Source organism: Actinia tenebrosa, unplaced genomic scaffold (assembly GCF_029948245.1).
Source record: "Actinia tenebrosa isolate PJP-AT-01 unplaced genomic scaffold, QUT_ActTen_1.0 PGA_scaffold3__52_contigs__length_22856419, whole genome shotgun sequence".
Taxonomy (NCBI): Eukaryota; Metazoa; Cnidaria; class Anthozoa; order Actiniaria; family Actiniidae; genus Actinia; species Actinia tenebrosa.
The window spans coordinates 12,878,061-12,903,174 of NW_028292580.1; the positions used below are offsets into that span (position 1 = coordinate 12,878,061).

Here is a 25,114-nt window from a genome sequence, read left to right on the forward strand (position 1 = left end):
ACTCAGGCGCATGCGCATGCTTAAATACATGTATATAAGTGAATGTTGCGCAGATGCAAGCATAGAGACGCATGCGTAAAGACAAGTATGCAGATGCGTACGCAGATACAAGTACTTTAACGCATGCGCAGTTGGATGAGTATAGCCTATTCTGGATCAGTAGATCTACAGCAATCAAAAAGTATAAGCTCTTTAATGAACTTGAAATGCTGACAAACGACAAATGCATCGACTTAATCAATAAATACCTCATCCTAAATCATTATCATTCTTTAATAATCAAATAGATATTTCGTTCATTTAATTATTCATTCATTCTCATTTTCAATTTTGAATTTGAATATCAAGATTGCTTACAAGTACTGAGGCATGCAATAGAGCCCTTGCATTGAATTCCTCTTCACCACACATCGGTTCACTGGTCAAACACAAAGCATTCAGTCGAGGTTGCAAGGTTCAAAATTGAACAATCCTTGAAAGTACCTTGGCGCCTCGCTTGAGCGCTTTGTGTTTGACCAGTGAACCAATGTATGGAAAATGGCGAATAGAGGAATTGTTCCTTGCTGAGACCGTTCTGTGGCAACTATAGACCCCTTGCACTGGGGGACAAGACAATAGGGCGTCCTTTCTTATGCAAAAAAAAATCCATGGTTTTGTCCCCCAGAACAATTCCTCTAGGAACTCAGTACAAGGGGTCTATAGTTACCACAGAACGGTCAGAGCAAGGCTTAGTAATATCTTACAGACAAATATTACTAAGAGAGGATACTGCAGTAAATGTGCCATATTTCTATTGTTGTCTATCATGCAATTTGTTGCGCCCTGCTTTTTTAACTGTTAATCTGTGATATAAGTACACTATTTGTCTTTTACACAATGGTACACAAACACGGATCTTATCAAACTGAGCATTTAGCTACACTACAATACCTATTGTCTATAGCTAGGGCATTTTATCGTTCATGTAATTTACATTTTCGTGAAGCATTATTTACTGTTGTGTACTGTGTGCCAGACTCCCCTTACCGCGCCCTCGTTAAGAGATAGTTGGTCAAACAATCTCTAACCATAACCGCCAATACTTATTGGATACTTCCCACATGTGTAAGGGTTTGACCACACACAGCCCTCAATAACTTTGCTCTGTCTTTCGGTGCTAGGAGTCATGCGCCATAAATGCAGCTGTTATCAGCGTACGCGTTGTGGGTTGGTTTACAAAAAAAGTATCTAATATTATAATATATGGGTTCAGTTTTTGTTGCAAAACATGCTACTAACCACAAATTATCCTTTTTACGTATTCTTAATGATGGATGATAAAAACGTCAGAAAAGTTTTGTTCTAAGACAACGAGCTACGCACTTCGTCTCGTCAAACTTTTTTTGTCATAATGGAAACATGCCATGCCATGAAAAATTGTCAATAGCTAAAGGTATATATTAAGATTTAAAGATAAGAAATAAACACCCTAATTGTATCATCAAAGGGCAGTGCTTTCAACTTCACTATCGTCTTCTGCATTATCAGTTTGATTATCAGCTGTTTCATCGTCTTCGTTATTCTTTTCTTTGCTTTCTTCCTCATCACCAGTTACAGGGTTAACAGCAGTCATCGAAGCATCATTATTTTGTATCGATTTATCTTCATTTTCCTGCTTATTTTCCTCCTCCTTTTCTTGTTCTTTTGGTTCTTTTTCTTCGTCGTCTACTTCATCGACAGCAACGACATTATCAGCTGCCATTGGTGCGTCACCATTAAGCATTGGTTTACCATTTGGAGTCTGCATTTTCCCAGCACATTTCTCCTCATCTTTCTTTTCTTTTTCTTTGTCTTCAAGTCCCTCGTCGTCGTCCTCTAACTCACTCATTACCACGACATTATCAGCAGCTAACGCAGCATCACCGTTCAAGGTTTCTTCAGTTGGTTTACCTTTGGTTTCTGGTAGTGTCATGCATAGTAAGCCAGCTAGGAATGCCTTTACTGCCATAATGCCAAACGGCAGGAGAGGATGGATACGATTCTAGATCACAGGAGAACAATATTATTAGAAAACTATTTCCTGTAAAGGGCTAAGCATAGATGAGAAGGCGACAGGACTGAATGGAGAGTCGAAGACAATGGGACGGATAAGAGAGAAGTCGAAATAGACGTGGAGATCCTAAGGATCGAACCGTGGACCTCAAGCTCTGAAGGTCGCGCACTAACCAACTGAGCTATGCCTGCTCCTATAAATGTCTTGGCTAGATCATCCAACATGGCGGCGATGCATGTCTGTTATTTATCTATATTTATCCAACATGGCGGTCATATTTCTTGTTATAGCAAATTCTTAGGAATATTTGTAAATAAACTAACTTAAGTTTTACTTACCAGTGAAACAACATAAGGAGATGCAAAGGACCCAAGTCGTGCTGCGGCTGTAGACGATCCCATTCCAACGTTCCTGAAGCATAGAAAAAAATCGACAGCTTTCATTACAATAAACCTTTTGTCAATTATTTTTCTACTGATGAAGACAAAAAAGCAAGGCTATCGGGTCAATGTCCGTGCCTCTAACCAACCCACGAAGGGATGAAAAACCGAAGAATCGGAAGAAAAACCCTGAAATCAAGGGAGAAAACTAACAAACTCTACTCACATGTAATGCCGAGTCCATAAATCAAGTTCTAGAATCCAGAGGCGAGAGGCGAGTGCAATACCCTTACACTACCCTTGAATCCCATATGGAGACACTACCCTTGAATCCCATATAGAGCGTTTTCACTCACGTGAGAAGGCAGCCATAAACAATAGAAACTTTCTGCACAGTATTTGCATAAAAATAGAGTTCAATTCCCGAAGGATAGAAAATGTATTGTTTTGGTTCCCCATAATGGCCGCTGTGACGTCACGTGAAAACGCTCTATTAAGACTTATATACGGACCCCATAACAAAAATCCTGCACGTGCTACTGTACCTCACGACGGTGGGGAAGAGCTCTGCCGCATACACGTATATCGCGTCAAATGACATCATGACGAAGAACTTGGCTGTCATAGCCATTATGATTTGACCAGCATGAAAACCTGAGAGAAAAAGGAGTATCGTTGATAAATTGATGAATATTTATTACTTAGCTAAGAAAGTAGGTATAGAAATAATTTATTTGCCAGTAGCCGAGAAGGAAATCAGAAAAAGAAATTAGAGTTCCTGGAAGGAAGTAGATTCATATTATCAAGACGATTATGGCTTTCAGCAGAACATGTCCTTGCACGAGTGTGACTACAATAGCGAACTAATCACCGTTGTTGCAGCTCAGTGGCATCAAAATATTGTCCCACCTACAACTACACAATATTTGAGTACTACAAGGATTACGAGGCAATTTTCTATTCTTATATAGCAGGACCGTGAACTATTGAAACGATTTATAATCGATTTTTCGCGCTCAAAGTTTTAAATTCTACTGAGATATTTGAGAGAATTGGTTAAGCTTGTGAGACATAGCAACGGTAACTAAGGAGAGTCGGGAACATGAATTATATCATACCACTGTCATTTCCAGGATCTTTCATGGTGATTATTACAGACCCAATAGATGCTAAAGCTGCTATAATCAAACCTCCAACCAAGGTTTTCTTGCGTCCACATCTGAAATATTGAACCAGATTACACCAGATTCTAAAAGCGATTTTGATTGAATGGAGGCAACTGGAGCACTTTGCCACACTTGTTCCCTTACTTTGGTTTCCGATATTTTGCGAACTCCGACATTTTCAACAGTTTGTTGTGAAATTGTTTTTTTTTTTTTCACTGCCGCCGTAGAATATCGTAAACCGCAGTAAATCTACCCTAGAATAATCGTAATTCCTCTTACGATACCCCCGATTGTGTAAGATATTTTTTCTTTGGCTTTCTCGCCCTCCTTTTCCCGAGGTCCCTAGAGTGACCACAAAACAATGGCTCCAAGTGAAAAATTCGTACGAATTCGAAAAAGGTATATTGCCCGGTATTAGCCATTCCGAAGTCAAAGGAAAAAACTGGGTCGAGTTGGCTAGCAATGCATCGTGGGACTGTGTTAGGATACGAAGTAGACGCCATCTTGGAAATATGGGTAACAGTCAAATTTTTGATATTCTGGTTGAGTGATAATAATAATAATAAACTTTGTTTATAGAGGATAACACTTGACAGTAATTTTTTAACTGATAAACGTTGGTCCTCTTTTAACGTCTCTAGTTAATTAGGGACGGGACCGCCATTAACGTGATCATCCGAGTCACGCGAGGGTCTAACCATTTACAAATGTAATTACAAAGGCAGCACCTTCTCCTCAGTTATTTTAAGACCCTGAGTGCAATCCGAGTCGGGGCTCCGGGGTAACAATTATTTACGCTATATTTTCCCCGAAGACTCGACTCGGATTGCTTCGTGCTGGATGACTCAACCAGAATATCGAATTATGGCTAATTATAACGATGACATACTTTCCCATGGCATAAATAGCTGCATAATTCGCGGGAATCTCTACGATGCTCGTCAGGAAGAAGTTAAAGTACATGTTGCCACCGAGAGATGGAGAAGCAAAAGAAACGCCGTAATATACCATGGCGTTGACAAACCTAATGAGCGTGGAAGATGATAGGTTAATATTGACCGATGATCGGGAACCAGACTTCAGACCCCTCTAATTCTTACTGCGCATGCATTTCGTCGAGCATGCATAGTCAAAATTAGATTCTGGAGTCGAAAATTACATATACAAAAACCTTTCTCGCATTTATAGATTGTATATGTCTAATTGCAGCTAAATTTTGCTGCTATTTTTTACTGGAGCAGAACGATGGGGACAAAAGCAAATACCTGACCTGTGTTTGTTAGGTTGATGCCTGATGTAATTCTTAGCTATTTTACAACTATGGCGTGCACTCTAGACGATTTCTAAACATATGCAACTGAGTACAGAACGTGCAAAAATCTGTATTGGACAATACAACATGTTTCATATTGGAAAGAGGAATAATGTAGTTAAAATTTGAATTCTCTGTTGCACAGGATTAGCCTCCTATTTTGTGCAGAATATTCACGTGTTCCAATCAAGGTCCGTCGAACTTCAAAGTGTTTGTATTGTAAGTTGTGCCTTACTTAGCGCAACGTTGGTACTTGTGAATATTTTGACACTGCAACGAGTCTTACCCTGAGTAAATGAGTCTGTAATCAAGGGATGTCTAATCGAGGAACACAGTGGTATATTTAAGCAAAGAGGAATAGAATCCTGTGTTCATTCTTCACATACCATGAATACCAGGAAACCAATGTTCTGTGGATCATTCTTTTTGTTCGAAACAAATCCCTAAAATCTCCCAAGTTTTGTTTTCCTTGTGCTGTTGGGTCCGATAGAGGTTCTGCGGGGTACTCCTTTTTATTAGTTCGAGCAATCTTCCGCATTATGTCGTTACTTTCCTTCATCTTTCCTTTCAATATCAGATAGCGTGTGGACTCCGGAACAAACCTAGAAATTAAATTTGTTGGAAAATATTAAACTATTGGGAACGAAACAAAGACACGAACGAACGAACGAAGGAAGAAATAAATGAGCGAACAAATGAATAATTGAATGAACGAATGAAAGAACAAATAAATAAATGAATGGAAAGATGGATGAAAACTGACATGGATGAATGTTCCATCCATTTTACTGATCATTTACATACCACCAAGCAGCTAAGACAATTAAACCAGGAACAGAACAAATGATAGACAGTGTCCTCCAGTCTCTGACCAGGTACGCGATACCAGCAAGCGACATGAGGGACAGCGTCCAGGAATACCACAAAGACGTGCCTGCGATGTGTCTGTGACGAACACCAACAAACTCAGTAGCAATCACAAAGATTGGCATACCACATCCACCTGACAGAAAACCAGTACGAAAGATCATTTTAAGTAATGTTTAATAAACGAGCAGGAGTGATTTATCGGGTATAAAACACAAGGCGTAGCCGAGTTGTTTTAGACCCGATAAAACACGATCTCCGAGTTTATTAAACGGCTTAAAAAACTCATAATATAAGTTCTCATATTGTACCGAATTCTTTACGAAATGAACCAAGTTTGATAGAGAAAACCAAGTTAAAGTTTATGCAAATGAAGACGAATCTATATCAGATATCCTCCTTCATGGTCATGATTTCTATTGTGTTTCCTTCATGAATAATTAATGCATTTTTTTAATAGTGCCGTATTGACACTCGATGCGGATGAAATGGTTGTTAATCGTTGCCCTTCCATCATAACTAGTGATTGTCATATTAACAAATAAAGATCAGTTTTCATTTGTCTGTCCTCTTTACGATAAATTGCGTCATCACATTGTCAAAGTATTGTGGATCCACGAGACGTAGCCGAGTTGTTTTACAATAACAAAACCGCGAATAAAAACTTCTCACTTTTAGCGATCAAAATAACCAATGGAAAGAGCGCACGCTCGTTGACGTCAGCTTTATTTGCCTGTCCTCTTATTGATGATAAGGAATAACCAATCAGCGCGGGAGAAATTTGTAACTTATTACAAAATATATGCTTTCGTAAAAGTTCTATCAATCAAGTAGACGATTGTGAACTACCAGAAAGTAGTGAGGTTTACGATTACAAATTTTAAAAAAAACACAAAAAAACAAGTAATAAAGTATCCATTATTATTATAATTATTATTTGTCACTCACCAACGCCCATTCCCACTAGCAAGCGACATAAAGTAAAAAACCAGTAGACCTTTGGGAACGATCCAATCAGTGCAAAGACAGAAATAAGAAAGGCGAATATAAACAAGACCGGCTTTCTTCCAATCTTATCTGACAGTACACCGCTGGCCAAAGATGCAACCAGCCATCCAACAAAGATAACGGATGATGTCAGACTTGCCAGAAACGTGTTTTCGCACACCAAGTCAAACTGCAATAAAAATGAATCGCCATATATCATCAGAGATATAACAATGGAGAAGAGAAGAGAAAGAACAAAGAAAGGTAAAAGTCAAGGAATGGAGAGATAATCGGAGAAACAGACAATAGCAAAAAAAGGAATAAAGGAAGGAACACGTAAAAGATACAGAAAACAGACGAAAGTACAGGAAAAACGACGGTGTAGTATTTTGGAATTACTAAGGAATATGAATTGTGTAAAAAAGAAAAAAAAAAGAGATGGAAAGAAATATGTACTTTTTAGTAGATGGATGGATAAGAAAAATGGATGGAAGAAAGATTGGTTGGATGGATGGATGGATGGATAAGAAAAATGGATGGAAGAAAGGTTGGATGGATGGATGGATGGATAAGAAAAATGGATGGAAGAAAGGTTGGATGGATGGATGGATGGAGGCATGGAGGCATGGATGGAGGCATGGAGGCATGGATGGAGGCATGGAGGCATGGAGGCATGGAGGCATGGAGGCATGGAGGCATGGAGGCATGGAGGCATGGAGGCATGGAGGCATGGAGGCATGGAGGCATGGAGGCATGGAGGCATGGAGGCATGGAGGCATGGAGGCATGGAGGCATGGAGGCATGGAGGCATGGAGGCATGGAGGCATGGAGGCATGGAGGCATGGAGGCATGGAGGCATGGAGGCATGGAGGCATGGAGGCATGGAGGCATGGAGGCATGGAGGCATGGAGGCATGGAGGCATGGAGGCATGGAGGCATGGAGGCATGGAGGCATGGAGGCATGGAGGCATGGAGGCATGGAGGCATGGAGGCATGGAGGCATGGAGGCATGGAGGCATGGAGGCATGGAGGCATGGAGGCATGGAGGCATGGAGGCATGGAGGCATGGAGGCATGGAGGCATGGAGGCATGGAGGCATGGAGGCATGGAGGCATGGAGGCATGGAGGCATGGAGGCATGGAGGCATGGATGGATCAGATAAATTGATGGATGGCCCTTATCAGAATAAACTTACTTCTGTTACAACTGATGTAAAATCGTCAGTGAATTTCCAATCGCTCCTATTCAAATCGCACCGTAGTTTATATCCGTCCATTCCTGGTTTCAATTCTCCTTTCAATGAACATGTGATGTTGTTCACGCAAACCCAAGGAGGCTCAGCTGCTACGAAGGTCAACAGCATGACTTGGAAGCCGACATTAACCCATTCAATCAAACTGAGAACTAAGATAAGACGAATCTGGTACAGTCCAAAACTTCCTACTTTTTCCAAGCATTGATCAATAGTCAGACCTGCCATCCTAGTAAATGAAAAGGGAGAGAAAGTCGTAACGATGAATTTAGATTTTATGGATAATAAATAAGATATCAGTTACTCAGGGTTAGCCTTGCATGACTTTGTCAAGAATATTCACATGTTCCAGTGAAGGCTTGTGAAATTCAAATTGCTGAAGTTCTTCGTTATTTACTTAACCGTTGGTATTCGTGAAGATTCTGAGGCGAAAAGAAGGCTAGCCCCGAGTAAATTAGTCTGTAATTAAGAAACGCAGTGGTATTTTACAAATTCAAAAATGGCGTATTAAAGCGTATTTAAATATTTGTATCGCCTGGATTTGAACCTCCCATGGGCGATCGTAGACCGGGTAGCATAGTGCAAGTCGCACAGTCTAGAGCGCGTCATGCCAGAGTCGAGAGTTCCCGCCGAATCCACATGAACTACGAAAAGCATATGGTGTTTTAGAGCAGAGCCATCTTTCGACACAAGGCGACCACATAGTGGAATTATGTGTCTTCTATGCTTTGTTTTATGAACCTAAAATAAATATCCTAAATTACAACTGTTATTCCGGCTGTCATTGATAAACACCCTAAGACGAGTACTATATACGCTGCTTGTAGATGTCTCAGCCATACGGAGGGGAAGAAAAACAGACTCTGCTCGAAAGGTAAATAGTCTAAATAGAGGTCATAATGAGAGATAATAATGTCATCACAAAAGAAATTATGCCGGAAAAATTAAACGTGCAGATGAAGTTTTTTTTTTCATTATCGCTTTGACCTTTTCTCTGATTGAATTCACTCGGAGGAGGGGCTCAAAGAAGGGGATCAAATTAAAAAATCCGCCATCTTGTTTTTAGCTCCCAAAACGCCCAACCAAAAGAAGAAAAAGAGAGAGAGAACAAAAACAGCATTACTTTTTAATTTTTACAAAAATAGAAAAAAAATTGGGAAATAGCCGCATGAATTATAAAAATTCGCCATTTTGTTCCCATGAAGGGGGTGGGGGGCTGGCTGGCCCTCTTGGCTCCCCCTGCCTACACCCCACTATGTCCTGTCACAGATCAGCCCTATTGAAAATCTAGTATTTCAAGTACGTCAAGGTATACAAACGGACATGGTCTCTTGACCTTGTTTGCTTGCAAGAACTTGCACCGGACCTCACAACACGTGACCTAACATTTACATTTCGTACAGAGGTATATATGTATATGTATATCAAAGAATCTAAACACTTTCTTTGTGCAAAAAATCTTTAACGATTTCTTGCCATCTTATCAATGTCATTTATCATTTATATTTAGCAAAGTTGAACAAAAATACTAAACTTTACTAAACTTTAAGCCCTGGGGGGATAATTGACCCGGTGATGCAAAATCGAGTCTTGCTTTTACCATAAAAATAAACAGTAAAGAAGATATAGACATTACATCTCATCTTCTTAGGGACGGACTATTAGATAATTGAGGAGGGGGATGCGCTAGTCTCCAAAAAATATCGACCAAGCACGTGACCTATGAAAAACTATCGCGCAACCTCTCCTTTCAGTAGAAAAAATATCAAGCAAACACAAGAATGGTGCAGGGATCGATATCTGATGCTCAAATATCGAATGGTGACCGAATGCCCGCCGGCCATAAACATTAATCAAACCCCGTGATACCAAAATGAAACAAAAAGACTTGGAAATCGAGAAGCGAAGCAGCTACCTTTGAATAAACACAATTATATATAACACGATGAATATATGTTTATAGCCAGCCGGGGCTTCGCAAAAACCCTTAGAGAGAAACAAGACGAGACATCCCCGCTGTGCCACGAGCAAGATAGTACCAAAATCACAAGACTCGTATTGAATTACTATGCCTCTAGTTTTAACAAACACCTATTTCAAAAGATACTGAAGCGATAGGTGAAAAGCTATAGGAGATCATAGGTCATTCCGAGATCCAAGAATATCTGGAGCTCATGACTTGTGTTTCTGCTCTTTATTCTCGTCAAAAACATGGACAGTCAGCGTTGAGACAGACACGGTGATCTTCGACATCGCATTTTATTGAAATAGGTGTATTTTAGCTGTACTCTTGTTCGTATCTTATTCTATTCCTTTTTTCAATGTTCTCAGGCAAATCTGTAATTGATCAGTAAGTCCTTAATTATGCGCTCTAGCCCTTGGAAGATTTGTTTAAGCGAGACAAATTACTTATCACGTAATAAAGTAATTTCTAGCATGATTAGAATTGTAAGATATACACCACAAGTTACGGGTTCGAATGCTTGTTTTTTAGCCGCTACCAAGGTCAGTTCCTCTCGATCATTCAGTATAAGCATAGTTAATCGAGGGGACTCGATTAACTATGGTATAAGCCGGTGAGAACGAAGGTGAGTGTACCTGAAGGACAAGTCCCTGTGAACTTCGCTTCAAAATATCATTCAGGCCAAGTTAAGGTATGCCCCAAGACTCTCGATGACTGTCCAAGCAATTGCAAAACCACAATCTTCAAAAGGATCAAATTAGAGACTATTGCATTTACTCTCGCTGCATGAGAAGCGCGAAAACGTTTTATTTAGTTAGTTTTAGAATAACTTACCTGAATGAAGTAGATATAGAAAATACTCCTGTCTTTGCTGACCGACTTGTCGCGTAAATATCCTTCACTTTATGTCAGATCTCTTTAGATAAGTATCATTTTTCAACCGGTTAGGACATCCGAGGAATTTATATCATCAGTTAGTTGCACAGATCTTGCTTACGCCGGTTTTCCATCACGCGAGCTCAATTGTAGCCTCCTTTGCAGCCCGAGGGGGTACTCCCACATATGGACTATACGGGGATGATCCGCTGAACAGGGTATGGTTTTTCAAGCTTCTTGTCATAAACAGGGTATGCAAATTCGCTCAAGTTCAAATTTTTTTCCTGAGTTTCCTGTCATATTCAGGGTTTCTCCTTTTGTATTGACCGAAACTGGTTATTATGGTCGTAAAAAACGATACGCGAGATGACATTATAATTGAAACAGGAACTCTGTGCAATGGATTATATCTTTTGTCATAAACAGGGTCTACAAATTTGAGTTTTGTTTGTCATAAACAGGGTACCCCTTTCAGAATCCCATCGGAACACCCCTACCCAAATCCTGGCGGAGTACCCCCCCCCCCCCCCCCCCCGGGCTTTGCAGCCGTTCTTAGGGTCGTCTATAACGTTTTCCAGTTCTGTAGAACTACCTTGCTATATAGCTTTTCTTTGTTCAGCTACTTCGAGAGAAAAATGTGTAATTGCAAAACCCCATGCAGTCCAGACGAGACAGATATTAATTTATCGAATTTCAGTATTTCAGAACTGCGTGCGTCCTGCAAATTGCATCCCTGTCGAAGTCATCCGTATCCTGCTGCCGGAATTATCTAACTTGTTCTAAAAACTAGCAGCAGGGTAGATCATCCGGTCGTGAAAACAGCCCATCATGAGTTATCAGCACATTCCTATCTCAGCAAAAGGAACGAACCATTAGATATTTGGGGGGAGGGGATGGGGCTGCGTGAATCCCCCAAAAAATATCGAGCTCTTCACCGACGAAAAACATAGCGCCCAACCTATCCCGCCTTTCAGTAAAGAAACATCGAGCAAACAAAACAAAAAAATGCGCGCAGGCGGTTGTTCTTAAAAATAAATATCATGTAACATAAATTCCTGGAGTGCAGGATGGTGTAAGGTCAGTGGTGCAGGATGGATAACGGTTTGTCAGCAAGTTGGCCATGGTAATCGGATTATCGAGATTTATTCACTTTATAGGCCCTTGACCACATGACAAAAAACAAGCATTAGGTTACTTCAACTGTTTGAAAGAATCTCTCTGTCTTCAGTCCCTTCCAGGCCCGGGGGGGGTTCTCTTGCCTGTTTAGGGTAGGGATGTGCCGCTGAGCCCTCTGAACCTTGACCTTGTTCCAGAGTTTCTGGTTACCCCCCAAAGACGCAAAGGATTATGGGGATGCGAAAGTAGAGAATTGAATGTTTTTTGCCAGTAGTTGTCGAGTACTATAATATTAATAAAGCCGTGCGATTTTATCGTGAGGTCAAAGTAGGCCACTGCAGAGGAATATATAAGAAAACAGATTAATCAAACCTTTTCCTGTATTGGCATGCCTGACCTTGGTATATACACTAGAAGGTCATAGGGAGGTTGAAATGCATCCTGAAAAACCAGATGCCACAGGTAGCCCAAATACAATGTTTATTCATTGCTAGTCGCTAAGGATTCACTCATTCCAGAGGAGGGTGATCAAGTGGCACGTGACCTAATCGACCAATCACAATCATGATCATAGGCAACAAAAAATATCACAAGAATTTCATAGTCGTCGTAAAGAATCATTACTTTCCCCTCATATTACTTATCATAACCTCATATTTTTTAAGTGTCGCATGGATTAATGGCAGTGATTCTTGTACACCAAGTCTCGTTTCCAGTCCCCCTACGCCCCCTGCCTTACCACCTACGCCAAATCCCCCCACCCCCACCCCCTCACTCTCTAGTAAAATATAGAAGGTTTCCAAAGCACAAGTGCTAAAAGCAATTTCAATACCGATCAGTTTAATGAATTTTGTTCATTCATACTCAAGGATACATTTTGAGTAGTGTAACAGACATGCGCATGTATCATTCTGATTATTAGATCCTATGTAAATGGCAATCGAAGGAAGAAGAATCCACATTGGTACACATCTAAAAAATAAAAGAAGCAAAACTTTTTTCGTTTGTCGTAACAAATTTAACAAATTTAACAAATTTAACTTTTTCGAATTCGTAAAATAACGCCGTGTGACTTGACCACACTACTCTTCGAAAATGGAGTATTTGGAACTTACCTTCAGCACAGCTTACATGTCTTCCTGCAGAAGTAGGCATGAAAGTTTTTACACGTTCCTGGTTTGGAGCAGATTTTTTGCTTAATGAGATCTTTACATTCCTCAGGAGTATCTAAAAGCATTAGAAATAACCTATCCAGTTATTCCAAGATCCGACTGGAGCTATTAGAAAATTTTGTTCCTCATTGGCCAACAATTAGGAGACGTGGTAATGAGTGAAAACCTTATCTTATACTCATTATATATTCATGCGCTCATCGACCAACCAGGGTTTCTTATTTGTACCACGTGCAGTAGTTTGAAACCCCCATCAAATACCACCGCACCAATTTCAAAGTTCTAGTACTTTGAAATATTTCGAAGTCCTACTACTCGGACTTTGAAATACTTCAAAAAAAAGTACTAAAACTTTGAAATAAAAACAAACATAACGAAAAGAGTATAAGATGTCGTGTCAAATACTCGTCACTGTATTCTATTAGGGTTTCAAAATCCTCTTGGAATTTCAAATGCCTCGGCGTAGGATTTTGAAACCCCAATAGAATACAGCAGCTCGTATTTGAAACATTACATCTAGATCTAATGTTAGATAACAATAAATGCAAATATTATTTTATTTCCCACTTGTGTTAATATAAATTATTTCTTATCCTTTTTTCTCTATTCTTGATTCCTTTTCTACTAACAATTCACACTCATGATTGTAAGCTGGACGGCTGCCATGGCGCCTAAATACGCAGCCTGTAAAGTCCTCCACTGGTTATAAAGCGCATCGAGATATTTGAAATGCGCTATAGAATTAAGTACCCCATTATTATTATTATTATCATTATTATTATTATTGTTATTTTATTATTATTATTATTATTTTATTATGCAATGACGTTGAAATAGAACCAGTACTTCAAGAAGTTACAGGAGAAATCCTGACCAGAGGTTCTAATAAAGCTTCTGATGCTCACCTTGACGTTCATGCACGTGGCTTTTGGGAAAGGCAGAGATCTGCATTCTTTGATGTTAGGGTGTGTCACCCAAATGCAGAGTCCTACAAAGACCTCACCCCCCAGCAAATATACCACCTGCATGAGAATGAGAAGAAGCGCAAGTATGCTAGCAGAGTCTTGGAAGTTGAACAAGCGACTTTTACGCCATTAGTATTCACTACAACTGGAGGTATGGCAGATGAGTGTAGAAGATACCACAGTAGGCTCGCCGAACTAATTGCCAACAAGAAAGGAGAAGATTATGCCACCACTGTATCCTGGATACGAGCAAAGGTTTCTTTCTCCCTTTTGAGATCGGCTCTTCTATGCCTTAGGGGCTCAAGAACCACAAGAAGATTATTTAGGAACATAAAGGACATAGACTTGGATGTTGAGACTGCAAATGCAGCAATTAACTAAATACTTAACATATATATATATATAAATGTTTGCCATTATTACTATTTTTTTAAACATATATTATTAGGATTAATTTTTACTAAATAGATTTTATGGTTATATATTAGTAGATATATTTTTATTATAGTATATTTTATTATGGTTTTTCTTTTTTCTTTTATATTATTATTATTATGGATAGATATATTTTTCATTGTAGGATTTATGAAGAGATAATTTATACGTCGTAAATATCTAATTTAAATTATTATTATTATTTTTAAAAATTTAAAAAAAAATTATTATTTTATTATTATTATTATTATTATTATTGTTATTTAATTATTATTATTATTATTATTATTGTTATTTAATTATTATTATTATTATTATTATTATTATTATTATTATTATTTTCCTCCTATCTACACAAGAACATGAATTGCTGTTGGGTTTCCATCATGCATTCCGCTTTTACTCACCTTTCAATTCCAACATCATTTCTTGTTCATCGTCATCGTACTGACCATAGTGTCTAGCTTCAGTTGTGACCAACAGGATCAGGAGAAGAACGAGAACTAGCGACAATGACTTCATAGTTTAATTTGTATTCAATCTGCTGAAACATATCAAGACAAAACTAAACCAACTTTGTTTATAGAGGATGATACTTGACAGTAATTTCAACTGACTATTGGCGTTGCAAGTGACCTGAGGCATGAAGACCAAATAACAATAGCCAAGGATAATGAAATTTGGAGCTAGACAATATCCTGCAAAACAAACCCTAACCCAGAATTAACATTAAAGCTTGCAACACCGAGAAAAACCCATTCAATTGAAAAACTTGTTGTCCTCTGTAAACGTCTCTAGTTTATTTGGAAAGGACCGCATGTGTCACACAACATAGGTGAAGGAATGTCCATCTCTCATACGTGTTCTACTCTGCGTCCCTATTCACACAAAAAATCATCAGTGCCTTATGCAGAATTATACAACACCATGGAAGACTGTTCAGGGCTACACTGAGTCACAAAAAGAAAACTAGTCCTTTTTCAAGGCTGGCTAAACAGCGTTTGATTGATTGAGTTTTAAAAGATGGACTTGACTGACATGCTGTGACTAAAACTTAATGTATGCAAATTTAATAGAATAGTTATGCATAATTATACTAATTATATTTTTTGGATCAAAAATAAAATCTATATATTGGCTTTCTTTGAATATTTAAACTATACATCATTCAAGATATTTCATTTTTGAAATCCTGTACCAGACAGCAAAGCATCTTATTCAGATCAAATTCACTGAATGACGAGTCAACTGCTAAGCCGTTCATAAAGGCGGTAAAAATTCATGAACCATGGAAAGGAAAAGGGCGCGCTTTTATTCACCAAGCCAAAACATCACCTGTTGTTGCTTAATTTTGCCAATGACCTAAGAAAATGTTTAACAAGTACTTAGTAAAGAAGTGAATTCTCTTTTATATATATTTATCGGCTTTGGGATGCAGAGATTAATAAAGATTTTAAACTTTTGATTACAACAAGAATCTTTATCTGTAAAATTTTCATCCAACGCTTTGGCCGTCATTGTACCTAAATGATGATAAATCAGCCAGACATTTCAGTCAGTGAATTCTCTACTTAGGCAGCATTTACATGATACCGGAAGAATTTTTGACCCTGGTCAAAAAATTGTACATTCAGAGATTTCGTTCACGCGGGACTTAGCTATCCGAACAAAAATTCGTACGCCTAGCCGTGCAAATTTGGATCCGGTTCCGTGTAAACAAAACGTACGGTACAAAAAATTCGGTTAAAAATTCGCCCGGTACCATGTAAACGCAGCCTTATAGACTAGAATTTCCTTACCTAGGTTGTTGGGTATTTCGACGCTTCAGTCTCAAAGACTTGCTGCTAACCGGATCAAAAACTGACTGAGAGATGGCCACAAAGCAGAATGTATTAAATATTTGCTGGGTTTTTTACGCCCCATAAAGCATTTCGATTGAGCTCATTTGCATCAAATTTGAGGTACACTTTGCACGGACACAATAGTTCTTCATGTGCAGTGTAGGATAAAAAGTGCCCATGCATTAAAGTTGAGAATAAGACCCCTTATTGTCTGTATTAACCAATCAGTTAACTTTTGTTTTTCATGAATTTTCATTTCCCGCCAAAAATTTCAGAATGATGATGTCGTAACCGGAAGTATTCGTGTCCAAATCGTTCTGATTTAAAAGAAAAATTAACCTAACATCAATAGAGCGATGGTACTGATCCGTGAAATAGAAACAAAATAGTTATTAACTAATAGTCACAATTTAGTGCATATTTAGTCACTAAATTATCACTCAAGTTAATCAATCTACATATGAATACACAGGAGACATCAAATACACAAGAAACATGTTAGTCATTTGTTCATCAATGCTATGACTATCAATGACTAACATGTTTCTTGTACAACATGTACACCACCTCACATCAATACCACTTCAGTCTAGGATGAACATCAACACTAGATGCACCAGAACACCAGGTGGAGATAGTAACCAGGACCCAACATGTACACCACCTCACATCAATACCACTTCAGTCTAGGATGAACATCAACACTAGCTAGATGCACCACAACACCAGGTGGAGATAGTAACCAGGACCCAACATGTACATCACCTCACATCAATACCACTTCAGGCTATTATGAACATCAACACTAGCTAGATGCACCAGAACACCAGGTGGAGATAGTAACCAGGACCCAACATGTACATCACCTCACATCAATACCACTTCAGGCTATTATGAACCTCAACACTAGATGCACCAGAACACCAGGTGGAGATAGTAACCAGGACCCAACATGTACACCACCTCACATCAATACCACTTCAGTCTAGGATGAACATCAACACTAGATGCACCACAACACCAGGTGGAGATAGTAACCAGGACCCAACATGTACACCACTTCACATCAATACCACTTCAGTCTATTATGAACATCAACACTAGATGCACCAGAACACCAGGTGGAGATAGTAACCAGGACCCAACATGTACACCACTTCACATCAATACCACTTCAGTCTATTATGAACATCAACACTAGATGCACCAGAACACCAGGTGGAGATAGTAACAGGACCCAACATGTACACCACCTCACATCAATACCACTTCAGTACGTCTAGGATAAACATCAACACTAGATGCACCACAACACCAGGTGGAGATAGTAACCAGGACCCAACATGTACACCACCTCACATCAATACCACTTAGTCTAGGATGAACATCGACACTAGATGCACCAGAACACCAGGTGGAGATAGTAACCAGGACCCAACATGTACACCACCTCACATCAATACCACTTCAGTCTAGGATGAACATCAACACTAGCTAGATGCACCACAACACCAGGTGGAGATAGTAACCAGGACCCAACATGTACACCACCTCACATCAATACCACTTCAGTCTAGGATGAACATCAACACTAGATGCACCACAACACCAGGTGAAGATAGTAACAGGACCCAACATGTACATCACCTCACATCAATACCACTTCAGTCTAGGATGAACATCAACACTAGATGCACCAGAACACCAGGTGGAGATAGTAACCAGGACCCAACATGTACACCACCTCACATCAATACCACTTCAGTCTAGGATGAACATCAACACTAGATGCACCACAACACCAGGTGAAGATAGTAACAGGACCCAACATGTACACCACCTCACATCAATACCACTTCAGGCTATTATGAACATCAACACTAGATGCACCACAACACCAGGTGAAGATAGTAACAGGACCCAACATGTACACCACCTTACGTATTTTGACCTAAATGAATTGACTTATGTATTTAAAAACCTAAACAATTTTATTAAGTTTCAAAGAACACAGATTAATTATTATATACACAGTTGGATACAGTCTATGCTATAAACAAGCTGGTGGACTATTATAATTCCACTGTATCCTGATTGGCTATGATACCAGATTGCCTCTGCTACTAAAGAAATACAAACCAATTTATCTGTGTAGTTTCACGGTATTGCATTTGGGGAGGCTGGAATCAGGATGAAAAGAAGGCGCACTTTACCAGGCCCCATCCCAGCCCTTTTGTACATCGTCAGGTAAGAGACATGAATGCAGGCTATGCAGTCTAAGCCTAAAGAAACGTTCATACTGTCTTACTTCTGGACGTCTTTTAAGTCGAGGATACAAGCATTCTTTGTATATAAGCAGTACTATATGCGATGAGTATCATTAATGTATAAAAAGTCCATAATACAATTCTCTCCTGAAGAGACCAGAGTGACAAAATAGTCCACTAAAGCCGGTCGTCCTGGCTCGATGTAGCAAAACATTTGTGACTTGAAATTCGCCCCGGCAGTGGAGAAGACACGAGGGGTGGGGTAGGTGGTTCAGTGATAGAGATGTACCCCTGGTGTCTCAAAAACTCGGAATTCGCAAACAAGGTTGTGCTCAAGTGCTCAATATATAGCCAGATATTTTATAATCTTAGGCCTTTTAAAATCCGGCATAGAGAGAAATTAGTTTAAAAATTGAACTATAAAAATATATATTTGACAATGCGTTTGTTATACTGTTAGAAGGAACTTTTGGGCGGCTCTACGACTGCTTTAATAAACATAGCATCGTCCTTAACGTATTCCCCCGAGTCTAGAGCTTCATGAGGCACGAAGCACGGGTTTCCAATGCCAAGATTTTCCTTGACAGAAGGTCGGTTGAAGACAACTTTAATGTTCGGTAAAGATCGATTTGGACTCAGCTGATGTACCCGATGATTCTTCTGTTCGCTCTGATCAGTAAGATAAAACGTTATTTTTTGTTTAAAAGGCCATTCCAACAGGGCATCGTATTCTCCTTTCATGATGATGATGTAGAGAGACAAATGAGAACCTTTCCCTCGATCGCGGCCGTTTAAATATGCTTTTAGTCTTAGCTTGTAGCCGTATTGCGAAGTATAAAACGGAGGACTGAATATGGCTAACTCCTCTGGAGATGACACAGCTTGTACGAACTGTTGTTTGTAGTTAGTAATTTTCCATATAAACGTCCCGTTCGTACACATACTTCGGCTTTCATTTTCACGTATTTTGTGGCAGGCCATGTTCAGGTGAGAATGGACTGCACAACGATAATGTTCTTCAAGTCCGTCACGCTTGCCCTGAAAACGCAGTGATGATAAAAGTGCAATTAGGTGACTACGTCCGTCCGTCCTTCCATTCATCCATCCAAATCATTAAATAACAAATCAATCAAACAAACAAATGCATGCATGGACGGATGGGTAGGTGGGTTGATGGAGCAATATCCCGATACATAGGTAGGAATAGGATGGATGGATGGAAAGATGGATGGATGGATGGGTGAGTGGGAAGATAAATGGATGGCTAAAGGAATGAGTCGACGAACGAACGAACAAAGGAACAAACGAACGAACAAACGAACGAACAAACGAACGAACGAACGAACGAACGAACGAACGAACAAATAAACAAATGAACGAGTGAAGGAACGAACGAACGAACGAATGAAAACAAGTTATTATGACAAAAACCAAGTCCAAAGATCGAAGATGAGAGCAACTTACCTTGAATGGACACCCGATGTCTCTGTACAAACAAGGATGCACTGCTAAAGGGCACTCACCCATGTGAAACGTCATCTAAATATACAATACATGTGATCTCATATTAATACGTACTTCTCAGTATTTAGCAAAGAGTATTGATATAAGGACATTAGACCTATTACTGACCTCTTCTCTTGGGATATCTTTTGCTCCACATTTATTAACACATTCCATTGGAAGCCTTTTGCAGGTTTTCATGTGAATCTATCAAAAGGAAACAGGATCCTGATTAATGCTTTTAATGCAAACCTTTTTACTGACACGGCGGCCATCTTGAATTATGGGATTTTGAGGGGACAAATGAACGAAGAAAACTTATACAGCATGCATACACACAGTGGTAGGGTTATATTTTTAAATGAATTTGAAGTCTTCGTGTTTTGCATATTGTCCCAGCTACCAGCAAATTCACTTGCTTTTATTAGACGTGCTTCTCATTGAAAAGCGTAAAGTTATATAAAAAGATGTCCTGCAAGCGGCTTGCATTCTATCAGTCTTTTCCAATTGATGGTTTTCAACCATTCCCAAGAGAATTAAATAACAAAAGACACGGCGGCCATGTTGGAGGATATAACCATAGGTAGCCCAAGCTTGGTTTCTGTGGTGTCCTGTTATAAGGAATTTCATCAAAAAAATCATCAAAACGTGAAATAAAGCCTCGAAATTTTACCTTATCATTGAGAAATAGCACTTCTTTCGCTCTGCGTGGTTATTTTTTGAATTTAACCCGTTTAGAAAAAATCCTTAAAACGGGTTAAATTCAAAAAATAACCACGCAGAGCGAAAGAAGTGCTATTTCTCAATGATAAGGTAAAATTTCGAGGCTTTATTTCACGTTTTGATGATTTTATTGAAATGTTTGATGATTCCCCATACATTTCCTTATAACAGGACACCACAGAAACCAAGCTTGGGCTACCTGTGATATAACAAAAGAATTCTAAATTCCTCCAGCATGGCCAATTTTTTTGAGCATGCGCACTATACTTTCTTGAACCAACCTTTCCATCTTTATAAGTGTACATCTCAGAGCAGAAATGACATGACACAACTCTCCACTTGCACTTGCTAACGAGGTGATATTGTAAGTTCTTTCTCGTCATGACCTCGTTGCATTCTGGGTTCGTACAGTGGACGTCTTCGTAAGCGCAGTTCTTGGTGTGATCCTGGAAATAGAGAATTATATTAGGCCTTAAAAGACATTGCAAACACGTGAAATACAGTGGCATATGAATACGTGGTGTGTTTGGAATCAACGTTACGTTGTAGCGGTAAAACATTCCCCTCTCATCTCCGGACCCTCTGGTTCAATTTCTGGGCAAATTCACATTAGAGCATTGTTTTCTGGATCTCCCACTATTGTACTATCCTCACTTCAAATAGTCCCTCTTCAATTCAAAATCGATTTCTGAGTTACCCGTACCCTTAGATCAGTCCAATGGTTGCTTCAGTGCCGGTTCAATCAGTATAACACATTAATGTCTGGTTTTAGTAAAATCATATCAAAGTTAACGCATCCTATTGACGAGCAGATTTAAGAGGCCAAAGCACGGCCTTAAAAATTCTACCTACATTTCCATTATTCCTGCTACTTTTTTACGACATGATTAACAAATACACGAACACCCAATTTTAAATAAAGAAAGCACTCTTGTATAAAAACATTAACTACAAATGAACTCATAAATTAGCTTTTACCAGGACTTTTTGACGAAATAATGCCAGCATCGCTTTGTCTTCGGATTGCAAACTAGTACTAGACGCGTTTTTGCTGTTTGATATCAAGGAATCCAGATTGGCAATCGCTTTGAAATTCTGTCAAAATTCTTGAATCAACATGTTGTGCCCAACATTGGGAACAAGAGTTTTGCAGTGTGTGCTCCAATAATTCACGCAGTTATGTCAAGAAAGATGAAAGTGAAATGGTCTGTTTCCGATGCGACGCTGAAAGAAAGAGTTATGAAGAACCGCATGAATGCGTAAGGAACGCGAGGAACAATACCCTGTGGTTGGTAGTCCTCGTGTCACTTATCGTTTACTTATTAAAAGAATGACATTTAAATGAGTAAAAATATCTTGAGTTGCACTCTAAAAGCCAGACGTTTGCACCACAAGATATCTGTTAATCAAACGTTTGTTTTAGACTATTAGAAGTGTCGTCTTTGGACACTATTTAAATATTAAACGTTGGACCAATTTCTTCCTCGAGCTATTTTTTCCTAATGCGAAGGTCTGAACGCATGTGTCGTCGAGAATCAGTTAGTCCTAAAGTATTGATAAACCAGAGTTTTCCTGCGACAATCTAAATGAGTCTAGGTAAGAGACTATAAATCCTTCATAGTCTCTAAACAAATTTACAGTTTATAGTTGAAAGTTGTTGCGGAATAAATCATATGAAGAGGCAGACATGCCGGTATATATCAGTTTAAAGTGGGGGATTTGATAATAGTGAAATAACTAGAAAGAGAAGAAGGAAGGAAAACGGTAAACCTGTTCAATTTGTTACCGTGTGAGACACATGTTGGCAAGGCACGTCGCAGGGAGAACTGGTCAGAACCCGTGCGTTCGTACGAATCGCTCTATTTAGGATAAGAAAAAGGACGCGGCACAAAGCTAACGAAAATTGAAAAATTGATATACTCTACTGCTAGAAAGTGAATTGGCTTCGAGCATACAGCCGGTTTTCATTGTCGCTATGTTGTATTCTATCTAGTTTTTCATTTAAAATAAGGATTAAGATGGCAGCGCGAAGCATTTACGGCTATGCCGGAGAACTTTCCACTCCGACATCTCTACTGATCCCGGCGAACGAGGATTTACACAAACCGAGCGGCTCACATAGACGGTCCCTAGACCCATTTGGACAGACTGGTTTTTTTCTTGTCTATCATCATTGAATATTACTGACCTATTATAGACCTATAATATCATAAACCTATTTGGACATGCTGTTTTTTTCTCGTTTAATATTATTGAATATTAGTTAGAAAAGTCTTACCTCGATGTAGCTCAATTCCCCAGTCCAATCACACTTTCTTTTCCAATTGATACATTTGACGCCAAGACTAAGAATGGCTCTGCGTGCTGCTTTATCCAAAAACACCTAGTTCACGCAAAATTCTCGTTAAAAGTGCTTAATGTTTCATTTCAAATATTGGTAGGAATTGAAGTAATACTCCAAGTAAAAATGAGAGTTAAAAATTGATTGAATAGAAAAATCTATTCAGACTACTAAAGCGATATTGGGGGATTTTGAGTGTACGTGTGTCGCTAGGGCATTCACGTACCAATTCGATTGTTTTGCTCTACGTAACACTAGCAACAGGCTACTAAAAGAATATAAACCATGCAACACTCACTATGTCATTTGAATTTCAAATCATAGCTTAAAATTGCGCGCCATGAAGGGCTCGCCTTCACGACCATGAAATTGCGATCTGCCACTAACCTGGTGTTTATCCACAACTCCTCATGACTTTTGAGTTGATTGTTTAATTCTTAAGTAGTTTTTGTGGGAAGCTATCTTAGTTTTGTATCGTCTGTTATCTCTGATATTGGATATTTGCAAACATTAAAAAGACTTAATCTTGTTCAAGCGTTGCGACTACTGGCTTTGGGGAATTTCGGACGGAAACCCTTTGAGTGTTGTCTCTTTGGCAATCTAAAATACATCTTTCCTAATGCTTAGTAATAGGGGAAACCAACGAGTGAAAGAAAAGAAAGATAAACGAAAAAAATAAATAATATAACTTATTGTTCTAAAACTAGTACTGAAAGATAAATCATGCAAATGTGAGTCAGATTTGTGGTCCAAACCACGTGGACAAGCAGTGCTGACAGGAGAAGCGAAAATAAATTCGGAAAAATGCTGAAGGTAATATTTATCGAAAAGAAAGAAAGAGAAAAGTCAATTCGCGCTATGCACTTTGCAATTACTATATTACAAATTTAGTGAATATTTTCGTATGTAAATCAGCTAACATTCGATACATGATAAATAAAGTGTACTGGACTGATGTAGTTCTGTCTAGTTTGGTTGAAATAATAAATGACATGCCGTCTATTTTTAAATGTCATGGCAATCCATACCTTTGTGGAGGAGATCGGTTTTCTATCCATGGGGCATAAAACTGGGCTTCCTTGCCTGTGGATTGATGTTTTGACAAATATTAATGTTTCAAATTTGAAACAGTAGATCTTCCACTATACTGAATTCTTTAACCATGAAAAAGTATATTATTTTTATAAAGAAAATAAGCTCATTTATGTCTATTTTCTGTGGGGATTTCCGTAGAAATTAGAACTAAAGAAATCGCTTGCACGAGTACTAAACACTTTCAATTTTAATACTTATAACAAACAAAAATCTACTTTTACCATTTAATTCCGTGAAAGAAAGAAACTCAAAATTAAAATTATTAAAAATATGCGTTTCTGGTGCCGTATTTTTATTCGCTTTGAAGAGAAAAGCGAAAGATTTCCCTCTCTTTCGATACTATTTTTTAGTACTCACCGTCTTTTCAGCTCTTGAAGACATGACTGGCAAAACCTATGGCCACAATCTTCGATTTGAATAGGATCTCGAAACGCTAGCTGACAAATAGGACATTCATATTCTTCTGGTAGAGGTTGAAGAAATTCGGCTTCAAATCCTCCAGTTACACGATCCACTCGATCCGCCATCATATCATGGGGAAAAAATCTCGAGTCGTTCGGTTTCCCTTCTGATTATATTGTCAGATCGAACTTGAATTTATAACGCTATGACGTAGAAGGCATTTGATTATTCATTCGCCTGTCTTGGAAACCGAAATGTCAACAGCTTCAAATATAACGAGTAGCGGAACAGCTGCTGAAGTTCTCGCACTGGTGCCTTGCCGTGATGCATTATGGTTTTTTTTTTGTTTGTTTGTTTTGTTTTGTTTTGTTTTGTTTGCATATTTCTTAAAATTCCTCTTTAATTGGTAATCCCAAGCC

At 38.9% G+C, this 25,114-nt stretch overlaps 2 protein-coding genes and 1 long non-coding RNA gene across 6 annotated transcripts; all 3 read right to left on the reverse strand.

The window, feature by feature from the left end:
• Positions 1-255: 255 nt before the first annotated feature.
• On the reverse strand, positions 256-10,997 carry LOC116286423 (organic cation transporter protein). The gene is made up of 10 exons (XM_031692939.2): positions 10,794-10,997; positions 7,940-8,225; positions 6,706-6,934; positions 5,695-5,893; positions 5,277-5,492; positions 4,468-4,602; positions 3,531-3,631; positions 2,958-3,066; positions 2,371-2,443; positions 256-2,020 (listed from the first exon to the last, which is right to left on the reverse strand). Exons 2-10 carry the CDS (start codon positions 8,222-8,224, stop codon positions 1,481-1,483), a joined length of 1,887 nt encoding a protein of 628 aa, XP_031548799.1. The 5' UTR covers position 8,225; positions 10,794-10,997; the 3' UTR covers positions 256-1,480.
• A 1,777-nt stretch (positions 10,998-12,774) lies between these two features.
• LOC116286428 (uncharacterized) lies at positions 12,775-16,510 on the reverse strand. 3 transcript variants are annotated; one of them, XR_004195963.2, is made up of 4 exons: positions 16,323-16,510; positions 14,931-15,064; positions 13,067-13,178; positions 12,775-12,923 (listed from the first exon to the last, which is right to left on the reverse strand). It is a non-coding gene; the product is annotated as an uncharacterized LOC116286428 (long non-coding RNA). The 3 variants fall into 3 exon arrangements; XR_004195964.2 differs by having other exon boundaries at positions 14,931-15,067; XR_016120781.1 differs by lacking the exons at positions 14,931-15,064; positions 16,323-16,510 and adding an exon at positions 14,029-14,441.
• A 1,826-nt stretch (positions 16,511-18,336) lies between these two features.
• LOC116286426 (TNF receptor-associated factor 4) lies at positions 18,337-24,888 on the reverse strand. 2 transcript variants are annotated; one of them, XM_031692942.2, is made up of 7 exons: positions 24,651-24,886; positions 24,227-24,281; positions 23,136-23,240; positions 21,139-21,303; positions 20,264-20,341; positions 20,096-20,170; positions 18,337-19,669 (listed from the first exon to the last, which is right to left on the reverse strand). In XM_031692942.2, exons 1-7 carry the CDS (start codon positions 24,821-24,823, stop codon positions 19,088-19,090), a joined length of 1,233 nt encoding a protein of 410 aa, XP_031548802.1. In that variant the 5' UTR covers positions 24,824-24,886; the 3' UTR covers positions 18,337-19,087. The 2 variants fall into 2 exon arrangements, with proteins under 2 accessions (XP_031548802.1, XP_031548803.1); XM_031692943.2 differs by lacking the exon at positions 23,136-23,240 and having other exon boundaries at positions 24,651-24,888.
• Positions 24,889-25,114: the final 226 nt, after the last annotated feature.

What these genes read in the sequence shown, in the direction of transcription:
- LOC116286426 (XM_031692942.2), bottom strand. Translation starts at nt 24,823, where the DNA reads ATGATGGCGGATCGAGTGGATCGTGTAACTGGAGGATTTGAAGCCGAA. An exon ending in AACCGATCTCCTCCACAAAG is followed by an intron (nt 23,241 to 24,226) that starts GTATGGATTGCC and finishes TGCGTGAACTAG; the next exon opens with GTGTTTTTGGATAAAGCAGC. An exon ending in ACACTTATAAAGATGGAAAG is followed by an intron (nt 20,342 to 21,138) that starts GTTGGTTCAAGA and finishes TCCTTTTGATAG; the next exon opens with ATTCACATGAAAACCTGCAA.
- LOC116286423 (XM_031692939.2), bottom strand. Translation starts at nt 8,224, where the DNA reads ATGGCAGGTCTGACTATTGATCAATGCTTGGAAAAAGTAGGAAGTTTT. An exon ending in TTACATCAGTTGTAACAGAA is followed by an intron (nt 6,935 to 7,939) that starts GTAAGTTTATTC and finishes TTTTTATTGCAG; the next exon opens with TTTGACTTGGTGTGCGAAAA. An exon ending in GCTAGTGGGAATGGGCGTTG is followed by an intron (nt 5,894 to 6,705) that starts GTGAGTGACAAA and finishes GTTTTCTGTCAG; the next exon opens with GTGGATGTGGTATGCCAATC.